The following is a 27,429-nucleotide window of genomic DNA, read 5'->3' as shown; positions in this document are numbered from 1 at the left end:
ATATGCTTTGCCTTGGTGGGTACTTCCATATCCTCTACCCCTGTGCATGGGCTCACTTACAGGCCCTGTATTCTTGTAAACCAAAGAGTGATTGTAGCAGTTCTCAATCTATAAAGGTTTATTTAGCCAAGGTCAAGATGTGCCTGGGAAAAAAATTAAAATTCCAGGAGCACCTGTGACCTGTGCGTTTTCCAAAAGCGAGCTGGGGAACTTCAGTATTTAAAGGAGAAAGGGCAAGCACGAGGAAAACAAAAAGGAGGGAGGATAGGCAGTGAGGCAGCTGGTTACATTCTCGTGAGGTTGTGATTAGCCTCAGCAAATCTACATTTTACATGTGAAAACCTACATTTTTACATGGGGAAAAAGTAAATTATGCACTGTTGCACACCTAGTAAATCTACATTTTACATAAGATAAAGTAAACATGTGAAAAGAGGGAGTAGAGGCTATGACATAAAGCTGTAAAATTACAGTTATCTGGAAACAAAAGCAAAGTAGTTTTTGTGTGTGTGATCCAGTTCCCAAGCTTAACTTTCCCTTGGGCATAGTGAGTTTGGGGTCCCGAGATTCTGTTTTGTTTTGTTTTTTTTTTTTCCACATTCTTCAAGGCACCATACAAAGGCTCAAAAAATAAGTTGTCTTATTAAAAATCATACAAATTTGTACATGTGGATACTGTGGCATATTCACAAATAAACTGGTTATATTGGAATAACTTTTACTACGTCCTACAAATATTTACAATATCCTAAACATACAACAAAATTATTTCAAAATAGTCATCTTCTAAACCATGGATCTTATTGAATACCTTAGTAGTTAGCGTGGTTCATTTGAAATACACAGAATTGGAAATTACAGGCCTCTGGGTTCAGTCTCGAATCTGCCTTGTGTGATGTGTCTTCATATGTTACCCCTCAGAGCTACTTCTGAGGCCTTATTTTGTCTGGTTATACTAGATGACCTCTAATATTCCCTCTAGTACACTGGATTCTATCTCAAAGGTCATTGCTTCTTGAGGCTGGCATCGGTAATAGAAAAGCCCTATTTTATTTTCCCACTTTATTTAACCCCAATCTTAGTAATCCCCATGTAAATGTAGATCACTCTCCTCTTCAGGCAGATGGGTGCTGGTTTAGTGGGAGGCTGAGCCAGTAGGGTTCACTCAGGGGTAGAGCCAACCCCAGATAAATATGTGCTTGATTTTTTCCATCTTCTCACCTCCACCTTCTCAACACCTTCCTTCTTACCTCTCACCACCACCATCCTGCCGGCACACCTCTCCTCTGTCCAATTCCTTTATAATATTCTCAATTCACCACTGCATCCTTTTCTACATTTTTACTCAACTGTTTGTCCTTTCTGACTTCTTTTTAGCTTTTTCTCTTTATTTTTCTTTTTTCTTAATTTTTGATTTTTGTGGATACATAGGTATATATATTTATGAGATGATTTGATGCAGGCATGCAATGTGTAATAATCACATCATGGAGAATGGTGTATCCATCCCCTCAAGCATTTATCCTTTGTGTTCTTTTTAGTTCTTGACCCTAAACTCTCATGGTTTGGCAAGTTCCAAACTATTCCCAACTGACAGAATTATCTTGTTGATGAATATTATAATGCAGGACATGAAATGGTAGAGAAGCTACAAAGAAGTACTTGCTTTCTGCATCTTCGTTGCCAAAAATGAACCTCCTCAGCTTTCATTTAAGCATCCACTTTGATCCACTCTGGCCTTTGGACCAGGAGGCTTAGCTTTGCAAACAACAATTTAATCAGAACATTTTAGCTTCCTGCTTTCTGTTTTCCGCTAAATCTGTTTTCCTACCTGGCAGAGCCTTCCATCCTTCCAATCCTGGCGATGCTCCCTGTACATTACTTCACTCCCCCTCTGGCTTTCCTTTCTTCCTCACCAGCTAATGTTTACTCATTTCCTTTCCATCCTCCATCCCCTCAACTCCCTGCCCTCCACCCTGACTAACCCTGCCAACTCCCAATACGAGATCAATCCAATACTCTGTTTACTCAGCCTTTCCTTCCAAGCTTCCAGACGCTCCAGTGGAAAATCATACAATTGTGCTGACTGGTCCCGTTACAAATGCACAGGCCTCTGCCTCAGCTGGGTCTCCCATATGCTCCCTAGTCGGCTCCCATTTGGTAGCAATTCTCAAGCATCTTACCTTAGTTTCTATCCCTAAGTCTCATCCAATGTTCTTAACTCATACATCACTGGAAAAAAAAATAATTGAGAATAATGGCCTTGACTTCCAAATTTGTTGACATATTCACCTGTCCTCCATGGGTTCCAATAAACTAAAGTCTTTGCTCCTGTTCAGCACAAATCTGTGATTAGTCCTTTCCTGAATATTCCTACATCCTTCAGCATCTAGCTCCAGCAATCATCTTCTAATTTTTACTTTTTAAAATTTTATTTTTATTATTATTATTATTAGAGACAGAGTTTCGCTCTTGTTGCCCAGGCTGGAGTGCAATGGCGTGATTTTGGTTCACCGCAACCTCTACCTTTGGGGTTCAAGCGATTCTCCTGCCTCAGCCAGGAGTAGCTGGGATTACAGGCATGCGCCACCACACCAGCTAATTTTTGTATTTTTAGTAGAGAGGAGTTTCTCCATGTTGGTCAGACTGGTCTCAAACTCCCGACCTCAGGTGATCCGCCCACCTCGGCCTTTTAAAGTGCTGGGATTACAGGTGTGAGTTCCCACGCCTGGCCATCCTCTTTTTAAAAGGTTTCTTTTCCATTGCTTCTTTCCCTTTGTTCTACAGTTATGTCCTTATAGTCTTGCCCTCACCAAGGCTACCACTCCATCATTTTATTTCCCTTCAAATGTAAACTATTTTGTGTGTGTGCGTGTGTGTGTGTGTGTGTGTGAGAGAGAGAGAGAGAGAGAGAGAGACAGGGTCTCACTCTGTCACCCAGGCTGGAGTGCAGTGGCATGATCACAGCTCACTGCAGCCTCGACTTCCCCAGGCTCAGGTGATCCTCCCACCTCGGCCTCCCAGGTAGCTGGGACTACAGTTATGTGCCACCAAGCCCAGCTAATTCTTTTGTATTTTTTTTTGTAGAAATGGGGTTTCTTCATGATGCCCAGGCTCAAATTTGGACTCTTGAAATGGGAAGAAGATATTCCTCACCTCTACTTGCTCATCCTGTCCTTGTCCCACTGCAATTCACCTTATTCCTGTTTCAACCCTTCCACTTGCCACCTCTTCCCTCCGTTAAAAACATTCTTTTAAGCTACCTACTGTTTGACAAATGAAGTGGTATATTTTCAGTCTTCATCCTGCTTAATCTTTCTGCAGTATTTATTTGACCCAGTTACCCACTCTCACCTCCTTTGGGTTTCTTTTTTAAAGAACAGATTTACTGAGGTATAATTTACATAGCATAAAACTCACATATTTCATAAGCAATGATTTTTCCTATATTTATAGAATCATGCAACCACCATAGCACTCCAGTTTTAGTATATGTCCATCATCCCCGGAAGAGCACTGGCATACATTTTTAGTCAGTCCTGGCTCCCACCCCCAGCCTCAGGCAAGCACTGATCTAATTTCTGTGTCTCTAGGTTTGCCTTTTCTGGATGTTTCACATAAGTGGAATAATCCTGTCTACTTCTTTGTCTGTTCCTTCCCCTATCTCCTAATTCTCTTTTCTTTTTTGTTCTTAATGCATGGTGGGTCATAGAATTCTTGCCCGTGCCCTCTCTTTTGCACCTTGTCCGCACTTTTTCTACAAAAACCATATTCCCACCTATGGTTTCTTCACCAATAACTCAAAAGTGGTTCCTCAGCCCCAACTCTCCTAAGCTCCAAACCAATGCTTTCAGTTAGCTATGTATCCTGTAGGCTCCTCCAACTCAGCAAAACACAGCTGGTGTCTTTTCTGTAACTATGCTTTTCCTTCTGTATTTTGGCATTGGGTTAATGACTCCACCATCCTTTCAGGAATCCTGTGTAGAAGCTTCTATGTCTCTTTCAATCACTTTCTCAGTGAGCCTTTACTTTGTACTAGGTACTGCGCTTTTCATTCCTGATTTTACTTAATCCTTATAACCCCCTATGTTTTAGTTACTATGATCCCCATTTTGTAAATATGGGAAACTGAGGCTCTGAGGGGTGAGGTGTGCAAGATCAAGCACTAGCAAACATCAAAACTGAAGTTTAATCCCCAATTCTTTCCCTTTTGTTTTTTCTATTTCAAAGGCCGTGCTCTCCCATATCTGTTTATTGAGCCAACCTAAAAGATTTCTGAACCCCCCTTTCTTGGCACTTTCACCATCACTTCCTCAGTTCAGGCTGTCATCATCTCTTACCCAGCTTAATGACGTCATCTTCTGCCTGCTCAATTTGCCTCCTATATTTCCCCCTTCACACTCCCCTTCTTTTTGCAGCCAGAACAAAAGTCATTCTAAGGTAAATCTGATCACGTTACCTCCTGAAATTCAGGTAATTCGACAAGTGTAATAAAGCAAGTTGCAAATAACTTTTATCACAAATGAATAAAGTCTTAAAGTTTATCATTAATTCACCTAAATTAACTAGTACAGAGTTAAGGGAATTTCTATAATAATATGGTTCTCATTTGCATTCAAGGAGGCTTTTTTGAGCAGTTGGAAAAGAAGGATGAATTGAAGTTTATGTTTTGAGAATTGCACATAACTGACTGCCCATAATATTGACACCTAGCCTATAATGGATGATTTTATTGAAGCCCTGATGATTGCCATGGTGATTCCGACTCATCTATCGGTGGTTTCAACCTAATGAGAATGTATCTCAGTTATATTGGTTACAGCAGGAAACAAGTTGAAACCTGCTGGCCAGTTTTATCCCAGCACGAATATCCCTCTGCCTCTTTATTACCATTCAGCTTGTGCAACCTGTACTTAACTCACACTAAGATCATGTATTGTCCTCTGAATCAGCGAGTGTCTTCACAGCTAGTGTTTCACGCTTTTACACAAGTTATCCCTCCCATCTGGGATCCCCTGTGATGCCTTCTCACTGTGGACAATTTCTCAAGACACAGATCAAATGTCACTTCCTTTGGGAAGCTCTTCCCTATTTACTCCATATAGAGTTGGTGGTCTCTCCTCAGTGTGCACATAATATTGTCTGTATATGTGTCTTTGTGTTGTAATAATTTGGTTATGGCTCTCTTTCTCCTAGAGCTATTTTTGAGTACCCCCCAAAATAGTTAATTATTACTAGGGCATCTTAGAAGGCTCCATGGCGGAAGTAGCATTTTAACTGCTCATGAAGGATAAACAAGAGAAGAAAATTGAGGAGAGATCATTCTGGGCTGAGGGAACAAGCATCAGCAAAACACAGAGGCATGTATAAATGGAATATGGAAATGAGGAGAGAGCTTCTGTTTCTGAGAGCTGTTTGCAGGCTCTCCTATCAAGTTCAGTTAAATTAAGAAAAATGTTAAAATCTTTAAAATATAGTGACTAACCATTGCCTGAAATTTCTTACCCTGTTTAGATTGCTCTTGGGAGTTACAGGCTATTTAAGTCTGGTCCTGTCAGCCATTAGTATTACTGAAAACGCATACAAACTTGTGTCAAATAATTTCTACTATTTCTACATCATCCAATTACATATTAATCTGTAGGTCTACAGACACATTTGATTTTATACAAACTCTGCTCAAGGGGAGTGATTTAAAATGATCTAATATTGCTTACATTGGTTAGCAAATGAGAAAATATAATTCCAGGGAGGCATAGTAATGTACCTTAATAACAGATTAGCTCATGAAGGCAGTTTAATATTAATACTTTGGCAGAAAATTAGTAATTATTTATACTTTTTTATTCTGGTTTATTGCTGATTAGAAGTAAATCGTGATTTACTAATAATCTTTCACTGGCCTGTATTTCTTACTGATTTGTATTGTCTGATTCTATGTATGCGTCTTTCTTGTGAATTATGAAACTTGGCTTTAAATGAAACCACATAGGTCTTTGACATAAATTGTCCCAAATTGAAAAACATACAAACACAGAATTTATAAATATGATTTTGGCTTCAATAATTAGTTTTTATGCTTATTAAACCTGTCAGCTCAGTGTTCTACCCAAACAATCAACAACCCAAATAGATTTTTTGAATCTTTTCAATAAGTTGAAAATATTCAGTAATTATTTAAATAATTCTGAAAACGGGCTGGGGTTGGCGGCTTATGCCCATAATCCCAGCACTTTGAGAGGCCAAGACAGGAGGATCTCTTGAGCCCAGGAGTCCGAGACCAACCTCGGCAACATAACAAGACCTCGTCTCTACCCAAAAAAAAAAAAAAAAAAATTAGCCAGGCCTGGTGCCGAGTGCCTATAGTTGTAGTTTTTAGCTATTAATACTTGGAGGATGAGGAGGGAGGATCGCTTGACCCCAAGAGTTCGAGGCTGCAGTAAGCTATGGTGGTGCCCCTGCACTCCAGCCTGTGTGACTGAGCAAAGGACCTTATCTCTAAAAATAAATAAATAAATAAATAAATAAATAAATAAATAAATAAATAAATAAATAAAAATGTTTAAAAATTAAAAATTCAAATAATGTAGTTTTAGGTTTTATATAGGTTTTTATTGGAATCTACTGTTCTTTTTCTTTAAAAAAATGTGTTTAAGTGTTCTTAACTCTCTTTTTCTTTTTTAGGTAGAGATGCAGTTTCAGAGCTTGAAAGAATTTTACGAAACCGAAATCCCTCAGAAGGAGCAGGATGATGGTAAAGCCAAGCATTGTTCTGACTCGACTGAGAAGCAGTGGCAGCTATTTTTAAAGAAGAGTTTTGTAACACAAGATCTAGGGCTTGAGTTCCTTAATTTAATAAATATGGTAAGAATGACATTAAATGGATCACACCTTCTGCAAGGATTACTCATCGAAGTCAAAATAATAATTTCAAAGGTTCAGCTGTCTATTAATCAGCAGTTCTCTCCTAGGGAGTTCTCTTTAGTTTCATTCAACCTAGACCAGTCCTGAAGCCCAACATTTAAATGCTTGCTTGGCCTAGAACTTTGGTTAGCTTAAAACAGGAAGGCTGTTTTAACCATTAAGAAGAAAGTGACTGTAATCCAAATGCAACATTGTTATTATTAAATAGAGTCCTCAGAAGTCCACCCAAAAGTTCTGTGTTATTTTGAAAGCATGCAACAAGGTCCTTTCAAAATTTCTAGGGGCTAAAGACAACTTCAAGATGAATCTACTTTTGATGAGTTTCTTACCATAGCAGATCTCTTTGTAGTGAAGGTCCATTGCATTTAGAAAAATATCCTAACCTTTAGCTGTCTTGAGTTATATCTGTAAAATATTTTAGAATCCTTACATCCACCCATAACCCATATAAAATTCCCTATAGGATACTTAAAAGATAGTCCACTTCTCTTTCAGTACCTCAAACATTTTCCTAATGAAACTGCTCATTTCATTGTTGGAGAATGCCAGCTGCCAGAAACCTTTTTTTTTTTTAATGTTAAATATATTTGTTTCCATATCTACTCCTAATCTTCTGTAGCTACACAGGGACAAAAAGTATTCATATTTAATTTCTCTTACACATGAAAGTCCTTCCAACATTAAAAACAGTTGCTATGTCTGAGTTTTGTCTGCAGCATTAAAAATCCTTTCCATCATTTATGAAGGAGCTTTATTTTTCTTTCTATGCTGATTCCCCTTTCTCAGGATTTTCTATGGTTTGTCAAGATCATTCATCAAATGTAACCAAAAAGTGAACTACCAGTGCAACATAGAGTACAATAAACTGGACATTATTATTTACTAATGAGACCTACAATTATGCTAACATTTTTAGCAGTAGTTTCACTTTGCTGGTACATCTTAAGCTTGTGATAGAACAAAACTCTCATAATATTTTTATTGCAGCTTCTGTCAAACCATGTCTCTCTCATATTATACCTGTGTCAGCCATTTACCTTTTTTATACAAATGTGGGCCTTTATATTTTTTCTTATTTAATTTTATTTTGTTAGTCTTCAAACATGATCCCGTCTTGCTAAACTAATTTGAAACTATCTAGTATATTAGCCATCTGTCTTGGGTTTAATTCTGTAGATATGACAAGTAAGCTTTCTATGGCAGCAATTAGTTCTTAAATATAAATGCCTAAAGGGCAGATTGGCATTCCAGCAGTCTACTGATTAACCAGTTTTTAAAATAATCATGAATGCTCCCAGTAGTACTTAATTCAGCCACTACTTCATAATCTTCGTATTAAGTCTATAATGGGAGACTTTCTCAAATAAACTGCTCAAAAGAAGGTTTACCTACCTAGTATCCTATCAATGACATAGACAATTTGACATAAATCAGGTTGGCTCCTAGCGATGAAGGCATTCTTTCCAAAATGCTCACAAAGTGACTGGTAAGTAATGAACTTATTGCACTGATTTTCAGTGTGAAGCTTACCAATCTGTAAATTGTATAGTCCATCCTTTCCTCCTTTCGAAAATCAGGGCATTTTCTGTCCTCTAATTTTATGGCCCTTCTAGTTAATGTAGATTTTCAAAGATAACCGACAGCTGCAATTTGCTCTGTACCTGGGATGTGATTAATCTCAGTCTGGAGCCTGAATTCATTTGGAAGAGTTAGGTTCTAACTACCCTCATCTACTTGGAGCTACAATTTTCTCTTTATCTTGTTTCAACTTTTGTTGTTTGAAGACCATTCTTGATAAACCTACTTGGAAATAAAATATGCATTAGCTGATTCTAATTTATCCAACACGAGCCTTAAACATTAAAAAAAACTTGCTAAGCAATTTGCCCATGTGCCTATGTGATCTAGGTGCTTTACTGCAAAAAAAAAAAAATTATTTTTTGTTTAGAACATTTAGAACATGTATTATCTATCTATCTCTCTGTCTCTCTCTCTCACACTTTTACATAGTTCAATCAGTCTTCTCCCATCTGTTGATTATGTATGTTTCTGATTTACCTAAGGGAATTCAAATACTTTCAAACTGCATAATTTTGTCTATCTTTTTATTACTAACTTCATTAGAGAAATTTTAGTTCTGGAATCTACAATCAGTACTTTTATTTATTAAATTACTGATGAAATTCTGTTTCTTGTCTGCTCTTTTCCCATCTTTCCAATACTTTCTTGAACTATATTAACCCTAGGCACTTAAAGTGCTCATCAGCTAACTACAACATTTGGATCTGGAGCTCGCTCGCTCTTTCTTTCTTTCTTTCCTTTCTTTTCTTTTTCTTTTTTTTTTTTTTTTAGATGGAGTCTCGCTCTGTCACCCAGGCTGGAGTGCAGTGGTGCAATCTCAGCTCCCTTTAACCTCCAGCTCCTGGGTTCAAGCGATTCTCGTGCCTCAGTCCCCTGATTAGCTGGAATTACAGGTACCCGCCAGCACGCCTGACTAATACTTGTATTTTTAGTAGAGACGAGGTTTCACCATGTTGACCAGGCTGGTCTCGAACTCCTGACTTTAAGTGATCTGCCCACCTCTGCCTCCCAAAGTGCTGGGATTACAGGCATGAACCACAGCGCCCGGCCAATCTGGAGCTGTTTCTGTTGTCTAATTTTTCTCTTGGTTTCCAGTCCTGTAGTCCTGTTTCTTGGCAGAACTTGCGAATATTTATCAAATGCCAGACATTATGTATAAAACATTGGAGGATCGGCAGATGGTGTTTTCTTCTTCAAGAAAGGGTCACCCTTCTTTCTCCAGGCAGGCGTTGGTGGGCAATCACTCAAGCCAATCAGAAGCTGGTGGAGTTGTGTTTGCAGTGTAGCCCTGTCCCCTCAGGCTCCCAGAGTTTTGTATTGAGAGCCAGGTGCTTTCTCTGAGGTCTCTGCCCCTGGCAGGTCACAAACTCCAATCTTTGTTTGGGTAGTCTGCTGAAAAACTCCACTCTGCTTTCCAGAGGGCTTTTGCTTAGGTTTTTTTTAATCCACTGCCCAATATACCCCCAGTATTTTGTCAACGTCTTTAGAAGAAGATCATTGTGCTTGAAGCCCTCCAAGTGTCTGCCAAAATCTCTGGTGTTTCCTCTGCTCCAGGGAAGTCTCGATTATCAGTTTCCTGTCTGCACAGAATTGGGAAATCCCCCTGGGATGACAGGTGAGCTCACCACTGTCAGGTTCTTCCCTCTCTGGAGTCAGCCTCTCTAGTTCTGGTTGTCCGAGCAGCTCTCTGCTTCCTTCAAATGGATTCCTTCTGCATTTTACCCAGCTTTTCTAGGTATTCTAAGCAAAAGCACTGCTCTGCCACTGGCTACCCCATTCTACCCAGAAGTCGTTTGTTACTTATTTAGAATGTTTCAGATTGTACAGTCAGATTTTCGTTTTTAAAGATCTGCAACAATAATTTATTCCAAATTATATTTTGTAGACACAAATATAGATATAGACTATCTAAATAAACTTAGGTTATCATAATATTCAATGCCCACTTAGATCTCCCAGAAACAGCATATATTTTACTACTGTGCTTTGGTGGTCTTTTATCTTGATGTCATAAACATGGTCACTCTACCCTAAGGTCTTTACCCCTATCATATGATAAATAAGTTCGTCCTTATTGATAAAATTAGAGCCCATGTAATAAGGAAATTTATTGGTTAGCAACATTTGGAGAGATGAAATTGTTGGTAAAGTAAGTAAAACAATTTTTTTTATTCTTATATCTTTTGGACCACTAGGCTTTTAAACAAACATTATTGTTGAATCATGGTGACTATTTGGCTTGTTAAGAAGGCAGAGGCCAGCTGGTATACTCAGTTGAGTGTTCTGTTCTTTACTGGGTTCTTGTGGCTCATATTTTCATGCCAGAAATAGAAAAAATTTCAGTTCATCTAAAAATCATTAAGATCAGAGAAACTGATTCAGGCCCAAATTATGGCAGACATCTTGATGAAGGTGCTAATTTATTAATTTATAATGGCCAATACCAAGAATGCTATCTGGGATACAGCCTTCCTATTATCAAGGTATCTGAAAAGCAAGACATCAGAAAACCATTCATGGTGCATGAATATAAACGAAAAATGAATGCTTTAGTGGCCTATTTAGACTGGATTATGGCAAAAATTTTCCATGTCCTACACAGAAGTAAAATGAGTACTGTGTTTACTAATTAGACCTCAGGCAAATTATTCAATCTTCTTGAGTGGCCAAAATATTCGTCTGCCAAATACATGATCACTTTTCACAGATCCTACTAGCTAGACGTCTATGAATCCTATTTTGGCTCTCCTTTCTCTAGACCTCACTCAGACCACCATATCCTTCTGATTAAAGTTGTCATTGGCATGCTGCAGTTTCAAAATTTATATTAAATTATATAATACAATACATTCTGGTTAATCATTTCTTTAAAATATGTGAAAGATAATTTTATTTATAATATAGATAAAAGTATAATTTCGGGTGCATTCTGCTGTAGTTGTCTAATATCTTTCATAATTTATTATGTATCAATAATGAGGGAATATATAATTTTATTCTTAAGTTCATGGGGGAAATCTCATTTAGGACCTACAAATATATATATTTTTTGGAATTGCCACTGTATAATGTGTAAAATAATATAAAAATATAAGTGTGCAATATCCATGTCATTTAAAATAATTTTAAAATAAAATGGCCTATCTTTAAAAGATCCTGTTAAATATTTATGATACTGTCAATTGCTGTCATTGAGATGATAGAAATTTGAAGATTTATTGAGAAAGCCTGGCTATTAAAGTAAAAAACATAATAATTGTTTTGCCAAATGAATGTTCCTGTGCATTTTTTAAATGTTTCTACAGAAATAAAGCATGCATAGTCTTACTCTTTGCTCTTATTATCATTTTACCTCTAATTGAATTTCCCCTTGTTTAAAACCATTGTTTAAAAGATTTCGAACCAGTCAAGCAGAACATATGAAAGCTGGGAAGTGAAATATTTGATTTTAGATACTGTGCTTCCAGTGTATGATGTAGTTCTGAATACAGAGATACAGACTCATTTCAGTTCTCACAAAATGGAGGAACTTGAGAAACAGCAAAGGACATTTAAAATAATAGCAATGTATACAATGGAATAGTTTAAAGAAAAAAAAAAAGTGGTCCAGAACAATCTGTCCCCTCCTATTCCTTGATACTGATATTTTGACATATTCCAATGAGCATGTGAAAATAAACTACGGAGTATACTTAAAATGCGTATAGGTATACGCATTTTTTAAATCTTCACTTCAAAAATTCTGGATCCCCTGCTCATTAAATAATCTTTCAAACCCTAGGAAATAACCAGACCCTAGGTAGGAATTCAAACACCCCTTGGGTCTTGAAGAACTCGGGACCGGATGTCTAAGCACAGTATATGGTTCCGAGAGCTGAACTGTGCCTCTGCGCAGGGAGTTCGGACTTGCTTGGATGTCAGAACCGTCTTCTGCTTTGGCTATGATAAAGAATTTGCCTTGTAAAATAGTTATATACAACAAAAAGCTGTATCTCTTGGGAAAGAAAAGCTATTATATAAATTATTAATTTAACAGGCAAAAGAGAACGAGATATTAAATGTGAAAAATGAAGTGTACCTCATGAAGAACACCATGGAAAGCCAGAAAGCAGAACGGGAAGAACTTAGCCTCCTTCGGCTGGCATGGCAGCTTAAAGCCACGGAAAGCAAGCCTGGAAAACAGCAGTGGGCGGCATTCAAAGAGCAACTTAAAAAGGTGAGGCGAGGAACAATGGGTTGTGAAAAGGAATGAAATTCTGACACAGGCTAACGTGAGCGAACCTTGAAAACACTAGCTAAGTGAAATAAGCCAAACACAAAAGGATAAATATCGTGTGATTCCACTTATAAATGAGGTCCCTGTAGTCAACCTCATAGAGGCAGAAAGCAGAATGTAGGTTACCAGGGACTGGGAGAGAGAGGGAGGGAATGGGGAGTTGTTTAATGGGTACAGAGTTTCTGTTTGGGATGATAAGTTCTGGAGATGGATGGTGGTGATGTTGATTGCACATTGATGTGAATGTATTAAATATCATGCCTCTGAACTGTACACCCCAAAATGGTAAACATGGTAACTTTTGTTATGTATATTTTACCACAAGAGAACAAAAAAAGGCAGCAGAAACCAAGGGCCTTACTCCTTGGTGGTTTAGAATCCTGAGCTCATGCCACACCCTGAGTGTTTTCCTGGGGTTTGAAAAATTTGATCACACTCTGCGTCATACCTAGAATGATCACATTTGCTGGAGATGTCAAAGAAAATGCATGTGTAACTGTCCAATATTTATTTCAGACTTCTCACAACTTAAAACTTCTTCAGGAAGCACTTATGCCTGTGTCTGCACTTGACCTTGGAGGGAGCCTCCAGTTCATTTTAGATCTACGACAAAAATGGAATGACATGAAGCCTCAGTTCCAGGTGAAGAAATATATTGCTGGATTTGGGTGAATGGAAAAAAATACTTAAAACTGTTTGGTTGCAGTTTACCTGATTAAGTGTAATAGGCTGGTGAATTTCTATTTTTTAAAACAAAAGTATTGCTTGTCTAAAAATCCACTCTAGAGACATTATTCTTACTTTTTTCCTGCATTCTTTTGAATTTCATGATATACCAGCATTAGGGCTACAAAATGTCCTAAATAGATTTTTATATTAGATTTTTAAAATTCACATAGCTATTTAAACTAGTAATATATTTATCCTATATTTTCACTCTAATTCTTTTCCTCGGGAGTGCAGAGGTGTTTTAAATTGAGACATCTCAGAACAAGGATGGGCAACCTCGGACCCAGAGGCTCTGCTGCCCTGGGTCCCTGAGGTGACCACTGTTATGTCACTGTCCTCACCCACCAGCACCCCAGGCACGTACCATCACCCCAGGAATTTTGCTGTGCTCTCCACTCCACCTTTCAGGATATGAGCAATAAAACCATGAGTCATGTTCCTGACCCTGACTGCTTAACGCAATCCCTATTTCCCTACCTCCTGTCTCTCCAAAATGTGACACAACTGCCAAAAATTGCCAGCTGCTAGTCACATTATACTTCTGCCTGGATTCTTATGCTTTGCTGCAAAATTTAGATATCTGTGTTTCTAGCTGTCACTACTTCATAAATGTGGGCTTCAAAGAATCCCAGAATCAGAATATTGAAGATTCCTTTAGGGAATATCTAATTGTAGATTCCTTTAAGACAAGCACCAATGTAAAGTATAACCACCATGCCTGCTACATACAAACACACCCACCATTGTAATCCACAGCAAACTCTTTTAAAACTCTCAGCAAATGTGACTGGCCTATATTAGGCTCTTTAATACACCCTGTGTTATCTGCTTATATGTGTTTTGTTTGTGTGCACGTTTGCATGCACGTGTAAGTTCCTCTGAATCAGGACTGTTGCCACACTTCTTTAGCCCTGTCACCACTGTGATGCACATATATTTGATGCCCAAATGCTTGAACTTGAAGACCCTTTTTAGGTCACTCTTCTGAAAATTATCTCCTTTGTCTAAATCATTTCCATTACTTTTACCTTTCATACAAAAGATCTACGCTTGAAATTATAGTAACATTCTCTATCTTTCTCTCACTGTCCTTTTTTTTTTTTTTTTTTTTTTTTTTTTTTTGAGACAGAGTCTTACTCTGTTGCCCAGGCTGGAGTGCAGTAGCACAATTTTATCTTGCTACAGCCTCTGCCTCCCAGGTTCAAGTGATTCTCGTGTCTCAGCCTCTGGGGTAGCTGGGATTACAGGTGTGTGCCACCACGCCCAGCTAATTTTTGTATTTTTGGTAGAGACAGGGTTCTGCCATGTTGGCCAGGCTGGTCTTGAACTCCTGTCTTCAGGTGGCCCACCCTCCTTGGCCTCCCAAAGTGCTGGGATTAGAGGCGTGAGCCACCATGCCCAGCCTATAGTAGCATTCTCTTTAAAGTATGCCCCCTTTGCGAATTCTATTCCAGAATCTGGATTATCTGAGCAATGCTGGGTGAAAGGAAAGGCAGTTTATCCCTCCCTACATGTGATGGCTATTTGTGGATCATGGGATGACCACTTTTGAAGCAGTCTATCTACTATGCTGTTCAGCTGGTGGTTCATTCTGATCATTCTTTTATCACAGAGCACAAGTTATTCCCCTGATATATTTTTACACCCATCTTCTCATGGTGTTTTTACCATACCACCTGGTTCTAGTCTGTATTAAATATCAGAGATAATCATGGGGCTGCATAAAATATTGAAAATACATTTACTTAACAGATGAATGGATTATTTGGTATGCCATAGAAATGTATGATTTTGTTTTTCCACCTAGCTTTGAAATCTTTGTCGCATTGCTCATGCTATTTTTTTTTTGTAAACTTCTCAGGTGAATATAGAAAAATGTATCTCTATCGTCCAGCACAATGCCCAAATATTTTGGAGGGTGGGGGCATTCATAATAAGTATTTGTTAACAAATGAAAGAGTGATTCATTGTTTAGACCTTTATATTGTCAGTTGTAAAGTAAAAAAGTTGTTTAAAAACAAGATTTTTTATTGCTTTCAATGTTTTAGCAATTGAATGATGAGGTTCAGTACATTATGAAAGAATCAGAGGAGTTAACTGGCAAAGGAGCCCCTGTAAAAGAAAAGTCTCAACAACTGAAGGACCTTATTCACTTCCATCAAAAACAGAAAGAGAGAATCCAGGATTACGAGGATATCCTGTACAAGGTGGTCCAGTTCCATCAAGTCAAGGAAGAGGTAAGGCTTAGAAGGGATGTCTGAAAAATCCTGAGTTTTAAACTATGCAATTAAAAATGAATTATTATATAATAAAGAAAGGCCAAATTGTGTCTTCTAATATCAGAAGTTTACACAATCTGGCCCCTATCTTTTGTCTCACTATGTTCCTATTCTTCCTTTTGTTCCAGCCAAACTGAGTTCTTTGTCCCTCAGAGGTGATGCACACATACCTAACTCCAACCCTTGACTCTCAGGCTGCCATTATTTGGCAAGTCTGTCTTTCTCCTCCCTCTTATCTAAATCCTATACCTCCTTCCAACAATCCTACCTCACTTGGAATGATTTCTCTCTCTTCAAAAATCCTACAGCTCATTGTTTATTCCACATATCTTGCATTTTACTATCTTGATTCTTAATTACTTTTTGAAAGTATAGCTTCCTGCCCACCCCTCCAATTCAATTCTAGGCTCTTTGAGGGTGAAAACCAAGTTTGAGTTTTTTTTTTTTGCACTTCAAGTACCTGACATCATGGAGTGCTATTTGTTGGTGGCATTTCTACAAAAACTTCATGGTTATGGTCTCTATTAACATAAGATGGAGAAATATTAATAATTATCCCTTTAAAATAGCCTCTAAATTTACTCAGAGCACAGACCTAGATCTTGCTAAGGTTTTGGGTCATGACCAAAGAGACTGTTTCCTTCTTTAATGGAACTGACAATGTTAGCAGTTCAATTTTACCACCATTGGATTTGCAGCATTCTAACATTTATTTGGCTAATGCCAACAGTTTATAGATGGGCTTGGCAGCATTTCGACCAGCTACCAAAATGTGCTATAGAAATTAGGCTTACAAAATATCTGTCTTCATATAAAACCCAGGTTAATTGTTAATGCCCTAAATTGTAGCTGGGACATCTCATCAAATCAAGAGTGCCGGAATTTATAGAGCAGCCGAAGGAACTGGGTGATGCCCATGATGTGCAGATTCACCTCCGGTGCTCTCAGGAAAAGAAAGCCCGTGTAGACCATCTCCACAGACTGGCCCTTTCCTTAGGAGTGGACATCATCTCATCAGTGCAGCGGCCTGTAAGCATCTAATATCACCATCATTTAGACTCAGTTCTAGCTGGGGCTTGGCCTAGCATATGAAAGAAACCAGGCAGATTGCTTAGTATATGTTAAATTTAAAAATAAATTAAACCATTGGGGTAGTTATTTGTGATTCGTTTCTACCCTCTGACAAAAGAAAAACTTTTAAGTAGAAAATCTGAATATAAAAGTCTTGTTGAATACCTCTATTTTCATGAAAAAAATTTTTTAAAGAGTATTTATGTAGTAGATCTGTGTAGTCCAGTGTGGTAGTCACTTTTTTGCCTTTGACGTGTGCCTAATGCAACTAAAAAACTAAAGTTTTAATTTTATTTAACTTGCATTAATTTAAATATAAATTTAAAAATCGATCCTCAGTATAGTTATTGGAAAACTTTTAAGTATGTTGGGAGCAATTTGGGTATGGGAATCAACTTTTGAAACTGTAAATTTAAAAAATTAAAATACAGATCAAATATTTCTGATCGAAGTTTAGCAACAAATGAGGATGCTCAAAGTATGAAATACACACCAGATTTCAAAGAGGTATTATGAAAAGCAATCATATTAGTATTTTTTATATTACTTACATGTTAAAATGGTGATATTTGGACATAGTTGGTTATTATAAAAATTAATTTTGCCCTAGCTTTTTATTTGATTTTTTGATATGACTACTAGACAATTTTAAATTATTTGTGTGGTTCACATTTTGTTGGCCAGTGCTGTTTTAGCATTGCAGATCTGGAAGACCATCTAGATCTTAGAGTTCATCCAAGCCAGAGCTATCATTTTATGGATGAAGAATTTGAGGCAAACAGAAATTCCCACCTTACCCATAAAAGCCCAGAATGGAGGAGTCCAAGCCTCCTGATTCTAGCCAGGGCTCGTTGGATTTGTTTGATGCCACTGTCAGACTTCAAAAGAGGGGCCTAAAAGAGAAGGAAATATTCCCAGATCAAATTTTCATCAATAACACACTGGACATTGATTTTTTAAAAAAATTCCTTCTTCAGCCTGGGCACGTTGGCTCACGCCTGTAATCCCAGCACTTTAGGAGGCCGAGAAGTTCAAGTCCAGCCTGGCCAACATGGCGAAACTCCGTCTCTACTAAAAACACAAAAATTAGCCAGGCGTGGTATTACGTGCCTGTAATCCCAATTACTTGGGAGACTGAGGCAGGAGAATCGCTTGAACCCGGGAGGCGGAGGTTACAGTGAGTCGAGATCCAGCCATTGCACTCCAGCCTGGGTGACAGAGTAAGACTCCATCTCAAAAAAACAAACAAAAACAACAACAACAACAAAAAAAAAACAAAAATCCTTCTCCAGATTTCTAACTTGAGGGGAGAAAAGATTATGTTTACTCTAACAATAGGTATAACATTAATAAAATCATAATGGCCCATTTTATTTTAAAATACATGTAAGATATCCACTAAAGTATATGAAATAGAGTGAATCTAAAATATATATTTTTTAAACTGAAAGAGAAATACAAATTATCTGTTGTTATTAATGGAATTGGTTTTTTGCCAGGAAAGAGCTTTCTTTTTAAAGAGTTTATTTTATTAGTACATTTATTTTTAAAAGAAAAAGAAAGCAAGAAGTCTCACTTTGTGCAAATAACGTAAATTGTTCTCCAATCCTCTTCTGGCCTTGGCCCTGGCAGCCCCACTGTGCTGAGCTGAGATTGGAGCACTTGCATAATGAACCTGAGGTTAGGCTCAAGTTGACAGGAAAATTATAGTGCAGAAATCAAATGTTTCCAATGCATATTTTATGCCTTTTGCAGTAAAATTATACCCTGTAATGAATGGCGTCTCTGAGGAGTTGGGTGTGATGAGCGAATCTTCAACACTAGAGATTCGAGCTGGGAAATGTCTTTTCCATAATGTTGGGTGTCTGGCTTCTTTCTGAAATAATTATGTTCAAATATGTTTAAGGTAAAATAAATCAGGAACCTATTTCTTTTTTTAAAAAGTGTCATTTATGAGTTTCATAATTCAGGTAAATAGCCTACTCGTCTTATTGCTGTTTCGTCCATTCTCTCTGTTACCACCATTTGTCTCTTTTAGCACTGCTCTAATGTTTCTGCAAAGAACCTACAGCAGCAGCTGGAGCTCCTTGAGGAGGACAGCATGAAGTGGCGTGCCAAAGCTGAGGAGTATGAACGGACCCTGTCCCGTAGTGTGGAGTACTGCGCCATGAGAGATGAGATAAATGAGGTGGGGGTGGGAGGGGTGAGAACTGGCACATTGCCAAAAAGCTATTTGAACCTAAAGCATATGTCTAAATGTCCACATATGTGCACACTCCCACACACACACAAACACACAATGAATCAGGAGACTCTCTTCTCACTTATTTCTTTTAATCCACTGAGCAGTGACCTCAGGGATCTGGAAGTTTGAGTAAACTTCAAGCTCTCAAATTTGTTGAAGTCAGTATGATGTCAGTGCATAGAAAAACCTATAATTCAGTAGTACAGTTTTATTGGTTGCTTTTGTTTGTTTGTTTTTTGCTTCCCCCTTCTCCCTCAAACCTGTATAGCAGTCATTTGCTTCAGTGGATACAGCTTTTTCAGGACCCAGAGGAAGGGGTGACATTGACCAGTTCATTGCAGCCAACTCCAGCCTGCTGAGATTCTATTTAAGGGTCATTGACTCACGGTGAATCAATGGTGCCAGGGGCCAGGGAGCAGACACTTTGCTTTGGAGGCTACGAAGTATTAGCACTGAGGTCAAGTGGCTGGTTTCATATTTACTCAAACTGACTGGCTTTTCTGGCAAAACAACTCTTCAAGAAAAAAGAAATAACAGATCAAAGTGATCTTCTACATCCATGCACCTCCACATGCTTAATTCTACCTCCTCCCCCTTAACTGTAACAAATCCACAACACCTAGATATTCACTAAATCACAACCACCACCTGCTCCTAGCTAAGCTTTCCATTGAAAGGCTTACTTGTTCTGAGAAAACAACTCACAGATTGGGATAGCAATGGTTCTGATTCTTGACTGGGAAGTGATAGCAGAACACAAGGGTACACATAATTCTAGATTTATCTCCATTTAGAGCAAAATATTTCTGAGCCCATTAAGCCATAAGTCCATTGGGAAAGAAGGTGGTGGAAAAGGAGGCAGAAAACTTTCTTCACTTTCTGTTTATGCCCAGTTTACGTCAACTAGACCCAGCAAGTATCAAATATTATCCAACAACATTAAAGCACAGAAATAAGTATAAATAACTCAACTTTAATGGTGGCCTGGCTCTGAAGTGGCCCTTTCTGTAGGCCACACATTTACAGATCACAGGCAGGTGCAGGATGGACCATGGCTGGAAGGAAAACCTGAGGGGAAGAAAGCAGCAGTGGCCACTTCGATTCTGTTAAACACGAGGGAAGCAGGAACTGACATCTGATAATGATGTTCATTTCAGCAGTGTGCTACAGGACTGTAGAGTTTCAGCTCAGAATTTGTGTTCCAGGGAGTTGCTTTTGGCTAGAGAGACGTCGACTCTTCGGAGTTTAACCGGTAGTGTAATTTGCCCTCTACGTGATAGAATGGCCACTTCCGGTTCCTTTGCTGCTGCTCACACGTCAGTCACGTCTTGTTAAGGAAAACCGTCAGAGCACATTGGTCTCCCCAAGGCTACAAAATGTGGATTCATGGTCATGGAAACTATTCCTTTACAGTCTTTCCTTAAAGTGATCTTCTTTATTCCTCTTTCTCTGTTCTTTCCTCCTCTCCCCCTTTCTTCCCGTTTTCCCTCCTTCTCTTCCTCCTCCTCTACTTCTATTTGTAAACCTTTGTCTTGCCAAAATCCTCTCTCTTTGCAGTGATGGTTGGGCTCTACATTTGCTAAAGCGCAAGTGGAGCAGGCTGAGGGGTTTTCCCAGCCCCCTCCGGCTCCGTTTCTATCTCCCTGTAGAGCTGTGACATGTCTCCCTGTTCAGGCCCTTCCAGCAGGAGTTCTATTTATAGGGACTGCCTCATGATGAGACTGTGTTTGGAGCCAGCCGGCCGGGATGACAAATTTCCCTTCCTGTCAATAGTAGGGACGCCCCAGGATTGTCTGTACCGTGTCAGGAATGAGCAGCCAGATACATGCGGGTTTGATTTAGGAATCAGGTATTACTTTAGCATGCTGTTACATTTTAAGAGAGATATTCTTCCCATTTGCTTCCACTACTGATCCAGTTCATCTTTCATGTAACTTACAATTTCACATTTAAATGACCTTTGAGAACTTTGAGTCTTTGTCACTTCTGCTTTTTTGTGGAGATACAGTGAGCGTGCACACCCTGGACTTTCCCACCACAGGCCTAAGGAAAAATAATCAGGAGGAATATTTTCCGTGCCCCTTAGGAAAATAAAAATACGTGTGTTCCAGTTTATGTTGTGAATAGCAGAGCCCAAACAGATGGCCAGTGTCCACAGTGGTAATAATATTTGCTATCTAGACATTATTATTGTTGTTATCATTATTAGTCTTTGGGTATAGCTGCTTAAAACGTATGTAAAATTAAATACAATACGTTACACTAATTTTTTTCTGCATAAACAAAATTAGATAACATGCCAGAGGACTAAACCAAGTATAGCATTTAATGTTTAAAGTTGATTTTTAAACACCATTTCACTTTCAATGTGCTTACAGTACTGTTAGAAAGTTCACAGACTCTGACTTGCAATGGATTTTGGAGAATGTCCAGTTCAGTATGTTCATTTTTCAGATAGGAAAACTGAGGAGCATATGACTTTCATGTTATGAATATGCTACAGGACAACAGAGTTTCAGCTCAGGGTGTTCCAGGGATCAACTTCAGGCCACAGACTTATTTGTTGGGCACCAACATGCTTATCATTTGTTAAACTCAGAATTCACGATTTACATAATATTTCAGTGCCATTCAACCACTGCATGGTCTGATGTTAAATATCTTCTTTTTTTATGCTTTCCTCTTGTATCCCTATTTTCTGGTATATCTAAGATGTTTGTATGATCCGATATAATAGTACAGTTCATTTGGTTATTTCAAAAAAATTTCTTTCTTCACTGTGCTGTAGCTAACTTACATGGTCTTAACTGCACTGAAAGCCCTTAGAAAAGAACCCAATACCTCGAGGCAAAATAAAGTATTCCAAATGTGATTTTTAAAAATGTAATGTGATGTGCCTTAAAGACAACGAATGATAGTTTGTGCTTTATATTTGAGAAAAAACCATTTTTTTCCAATTTCATATGAAGACATAGGAAATTGTAGAACCTTATTTTCTTCTTGTCTACCTACTAGAAAAATAATCTTCAGACTGCCAAACTTTGTGTTGTTTCCTACCCATTTCACACAAAGATACATTTGTATGCTTGAATGTTGAATATAATTCATATTTTTTCTTGCCTGGCTATATAAATAAGTTGTTCATACACAAAGCACAGTAGACATACTCTCTGCCATTTTACATGACACAGAAACATCATTCTTTACACATCTACATTTAGAAATGTAATAAGTAAATATCAAGCATGTTTTCTTCTTTCAACCTGACCAAAAAAATTACCTTTACGTTTACATGATGTTAATGGAAATTTGTAACTCGAGGCTCATATTGCAGATCACAATTACTTTGCTGAAAAGAATAGTAATGACAGAATCAGGTTGGTATCCATTTTCTCAAGTTTTCCACATAGAACTTCCAGATAATTATTTTACCTTACCTTGAAATTTTCCACTGTAGCAACATCTTACCCATCAGGAATTATGCAGAAAAGGACTTAGTATATATGTTCCATGTATCGGCCACATGTTCTAATGGCACAAATTCTTTTTTCAATTTGAATAGATCAGTCAAATGAGTCCCAGGGATACAAGTCGATTAGTAGCAGTAAAGTAGAATAGAGGAATAGTGTTGCTATGGACACATACGCAATAAAATTAAAACCGCCTGACATTGTATAGTGCTTTGCCACTGACAAAATGACCGTGGACTGCTATCCACTGGCAGGAAAGGAAGCAGAGAAAGAGTTTGCATAGACGGCAAAACATCCAACAGGGCAGCACAATGGTATAGTACAGACAATAATTATTTTTCAAGATTTATAACCTGAGTTCATCATTTTCTTTAAAAAGGACTCCATTATATTTACTCAACGAATGTGTTAATGTGGCTTCTGTGTACCAAGCCATAAGAATACAAATAGCAGTGGCTCACACCTGTGTTTCCTGCACTTTGGGATGCCAAGGTAGGAGGATTGCTAGAGCCCTGGAGTTCCAGTCCAGCCTGGGCAAGATGGTGAGACCCTGCCTCTACAAAAAAAACATTTTTTTTTTTTTTTGAGACTGAGTCTCACTCTGTCACCCAGGCTGGAGTGCAATGGTACGACCTTGGCTCACTGCAACTTCTGCCTCCCAGGTTCAAGCAATTCTCCTGCCTCAGCCTCCCGAGTAGCTGTGATTACAGGCATGCACCACCATGCCCAGCTAATTTTTGTATTTTTAGTAGAGATGGGGTTTCACCATGTTGGCCAGGCTGGTCTTGAACTCCTGACCTCAGGTGATCCACCCGCCTCAGCCTCCCTAAGTGATAATTGATAATTGTAGCAAATGATTTGGGTTAAATTTGGAGGTTTTAGGTCTCTTGATTTTGAATGAAGCATCCCTGGGAGGTGATAAGATCACAGCTTTCTGTTACTGAATATGAGCATCAAAAAGCTTTTTTCTGGAGTGAATAAAATGACAGGCAAGAAATGACATTCATGAAATGGACATTGTGGAGATTAACCAGTCATTTTATATTTTTGCTTCTGGCCAAACATGTGCCGTAGTTCTAAGGAAAGTCTTTCTTTTTAAATGCATTAAATGCATTTCTGTTTTAAATATCCCATGTCCCTAACACAAATTGGCCTTGACAGCAGCAAACTTATAAATAATACATTCTTGTGCCAAAACTGGCTCAACCAGCTTCGTCAAGACTAACAATAGCAAGCCAGCCTCACTTGGCATCAGCCTCTTTTCCCTTCTGCTTCTTTCCAGAGAAGCTTTGTTTATTCCTAACCCTGAGAGGGGGCTTACGGCACGCTGGAAAGTTTGGCAAAGATGCTCATTCTGCTAATTTCAAAATAGCTATAGTTTTTAAATCTTAATAACTTATTTCTAATTATAGCTATGTTAACTCAGTCTGTTTATTCTATGGTAAATACAGAGGAGCTGAACACATGAAAAGATGGGAAATAAAATTATTCATTAAAAATATATTTTCCCTAATTTTCTGAAGACTTTGAGGAACTTTAATATGAATTATAACATCATTTCAAGATTTCTAACAGGGTAAACTTTTTCTCACCCCAAGCTTGGGGTGTTTTTCTCCACTTATGTGCTCAACTTGAGCAGTTGTCTCAGACCCATCCCGCCATTCCCCATTGTTGACAAGCTGACTAAAGTTAGAAACAGCTGTGTGAACAATGATACCACAGCCCAGCAACTATGGCACTTGGTTCCTTTAAAAATATGACCACAAGTTATGTGGGGATTAGATGGGAAGTTAAGTTTTCATATTGGAAAGTGCAGGTAAGAAAATTAAGAATGGAAAGATTTTTCAATCACTGAAGGTAGTTTCATGCATGCTGCTTTCCATTCGTATCTGCAGTAGTCCTGAATTTAAGTTGAAAAAGGCACAGAGATATAGATTTAAAATGGATTTCCAGTGAAACCAAAAGAGAAAAGTGCCAGCAACTTTGTCAAGGGAGCTCATGTGTCAGAATGAAGCTGATCCCATTTCACATACTCATAGTGTCATGAACATTCTTTGACCTTATAAATCGTCTTCAGTGGAAGTGCACATGTTCTGAAGCAAACAGAAATCAAATCACACTCCTCATTTATCAGTCTAAAATTTCTTAATCCAAAGTAGATTTAAAATCTCATGGTTGAGAATTAAAGTATTAAATCTCAGCCTTTCTCTATTTATCATATTCAAGTAGACATTGAACTTTCCCATTTAAAGCAGATGTAATCCAATGGTTATCAGGTTAATAACAGAGAACCCTCTTCCTTTCTCTAGACTAAGGTTTTCTGATATATGTCACATTTCAGTAGAGAAAAATATATGACTATATTTTATATATTCTTATACATAAGTAGAAGAATATATAAGTTTATTTTCCAATGGATAAATGTTAGTGACAGGGCATTTTTTCCCTTTATTTTTAATTGTGGTAAAATGCACATAGCATGAAATTTACCAGCTTAACTGTTTTAAGTGTATAGTTTAGTGGTATTAAGTACGTTCACATTGTTGTGAACCCATCACCACCATCCATCTGCAGAACTTTTTTATCATCCTAAACAGGAACTCTGCACTCATTAAATAGTAACTCGTTATTGAGATGTTTTTTAAAACAATAATGTCTGGTTTCCTCAGATGTGGTACTTATTACATTTATAGTTGCAAAAACTCTTGCCAAAATTTTATGTAAATTACTGAGGATATAACGCCTTTATATCTCAATCTTATAAAATTGACATTATCCTTTCCTGTTAAAACCAAACGTATGCACATTAAAACACTGAATGCCATAGAATGTAAATATTTATTAGTTATTTCACAAATATATCAACTGAATATGATCTTTTAAATATTCCCCTGAGTTTCTAATAGAGAAATAATGTTCAAATTCTGAAGATTTTCACTTTTTCTGAACATTACTGATTTATTTATCAGTTAAAGTGGTTCATGCGGTCTCTATGCTTGGTTTAGTTTGTAACTTAATGTTCAACAACTTTATTTACCATAGAAACTAAACAACACTGATTAAGTATATGTGTATCAGATGCAAAAATTCTATCAGTATAATAATTTCCGTGTGCAATTCCACTAGGGCTTTAAAGTTGATGTCTCCAAGATGTGTTAAAAATAAGATAAAGGCTTTATTTTCACAGTCTGAAGAATTTGAAATAAGCATTTTGAGAAAGCATGCATTTTGTAGGGCAAGTATGTTTTTCTGCATTACAATTCTAAAATCTAGCACATACACAGTCTTTATTCCCTCCCAAATAATTTGTTTGCTATCATTGAAAAGAATTTTAATGCTTTTCTGACTTCTCTTATCTTAGCTCAAATTTATCAACCATGACATTGTTCACTCTTGCTGTTAAATGCCTCCATATAATCTGAGAAGGTGTTTTTTTCTCTGTACTTCTCTTTGTTTATAATACAAAAAGAGAGTTGCCTGTCAATACGCTTATCCTTCTTAAATATAGAGAAGGGACAGAAAGTGGTGCATTTAATGGAACTGCACTGCTTAGAAATTTGGTGCACTGGTAAAGTTGAACTGTTGTTAAGACTGTCAAAATCTAACCCCTGTGTATAGCTATATGCTTTATTTATACACAAGTTAGCATAGCCGTCATTAACAACAACTCTCACTTTACTTTTTTTGTTTTTGAAGGATCTCTGAAGTTAATGGTCTATACCTAAGAAGTAAAACTCTTTTCAGAGCTGCTCACAAAAAATAATTTTTAACTGGGCACATACAGTTATTTTTCTACTAAATCTCGTATTTGGTCTTCTCTTCCACCCCACCATTGTCCTGGGTGGTCTAAATGTCAACACTTCGTTGACCTCTTCAACATTGATAGGTTTTTGGAGCCTTCATAAAAGTATACATGATGGCTGTGAGAGAGTGTTGGAAGATAGATCTGGGGCAAATATTAGTATATCAAAAACAGAATGAATGCGAAAAAAATATCAAATAAATTCAAATAAGAAAACTAGGGTTGTTAAAATTTATGTATGATATGTGAGAAATTTTCTTGAGGGACAAAGGAATATTCTATAGCTATAATCCTAAGTAAAATTACAAATCGAAAAGTATTAACAAACATTTTATAATTACTTATATTTGGAAGATACATTTAAATTCACTTTGTATGTCCACTTGGCAGATTTGTTTTCTAATGAAAATCACTCTGAGGCTGGGCGCGGTGGCTTAAGCCTGTAATCCCAGCACTTTGGGAGGCCAAGGTAGGTGGATCACTTGAGGCCAGGAGTTCGAGACCAGTCTGGCCAACATGGTAAAACCCTGTCTCCACTACAAATATAAAACTTAGCCAGGCATGGTGGCACACATCTGCAGTCCTAGCTAGTTAGGAGAGACATGAGAATTACTTGAACCCAGGAGGCAGAGGTTGCAGTGAGTCAAGATCCTGCCAATGCACTCCAGCCTGAGTGACAAAGTGAGACCCTGTCTCAAAAAAAGAAAGAAAGAGAGAAAGAGAAAGAGTGAAAGAAAGAAAGAAAAATGGTAAGTTCATGTCTTTTGTAGGGACATGGATGAAACTGGAAACCATCATTCTCAGTAAACTATCGCAAGGACAGAAAACCAAACACCACATGTTCTCACTCATAGGTGGGAATTGAACAATGAGAACACATGGACACAGGAAGAGGAACATCACACTCCGGGGACTGTTGTGGGTTGGGGGGAGGGGGGAGGGACAGCATTAGGAGATACACCTAATGCTAAATGACGAGTTAATGGGTGCAGCACACCAACATGGCACATGGATACATATGTAACAAACCTGCACATTGTGCACACGTACCC

At 37.9% G+C, this 27,429-nt stretch overlaps 1 protein-coding gene across 1 annotated transcript in view; it reads left to right on the top strand.

Moving 5' to 3' along the window:
• Positions 1–27,429, top strand: part of CCDC141 (coiled-coil domain containing 141) — a 225,441-nt gene that overhangs the window by 174,448 nt on the left and 23,564 nt on the right. Inside the window, exons 12-17 of the mRNA XM_030803664.1 lie at positions 6,685–6,864; positions 12,542–12,721; positions 13,298–13,423; positions 15,559–15,747; positions 16,639–16,818; positions 18,899–19,048. Of these exons, the coding sequence (XP_030659524.1) occupies positions 6,685–6,864; positions 12,542–12,721; positions 13,298–13,423; positions 15,559–15,747; positions 16,639–16,818; positions 18,899–19,048 (1,005 nt within the window). The remainder of the gene's footprint in view (positions 1–6,684; positions 6,865–12,541; positions 12,722–13,297; positions 13,424–15,558; positions 15,748–16,638; positions 16,819–18,898; positions 19,049–27,429) is intronic.

The sequence above is a fragment of the Nomascus leucogenys genome, chromosome 22a, assembly GCF_006542625.1.
Source record: "Nomascus leucogenys isolate Asia chromosome 22a, Asia_NLE_v1, whole genome shotgun sequence".
Lineage (NCBI taxonomy): Eukaryota > Metazoa > Chordata > Mammalia > Primates > Hylobatidae > Nomascus > Nomascus leucogenys.
This window is presented reverse-complemented; position numbering and strand designations above follow the sequence as displayed.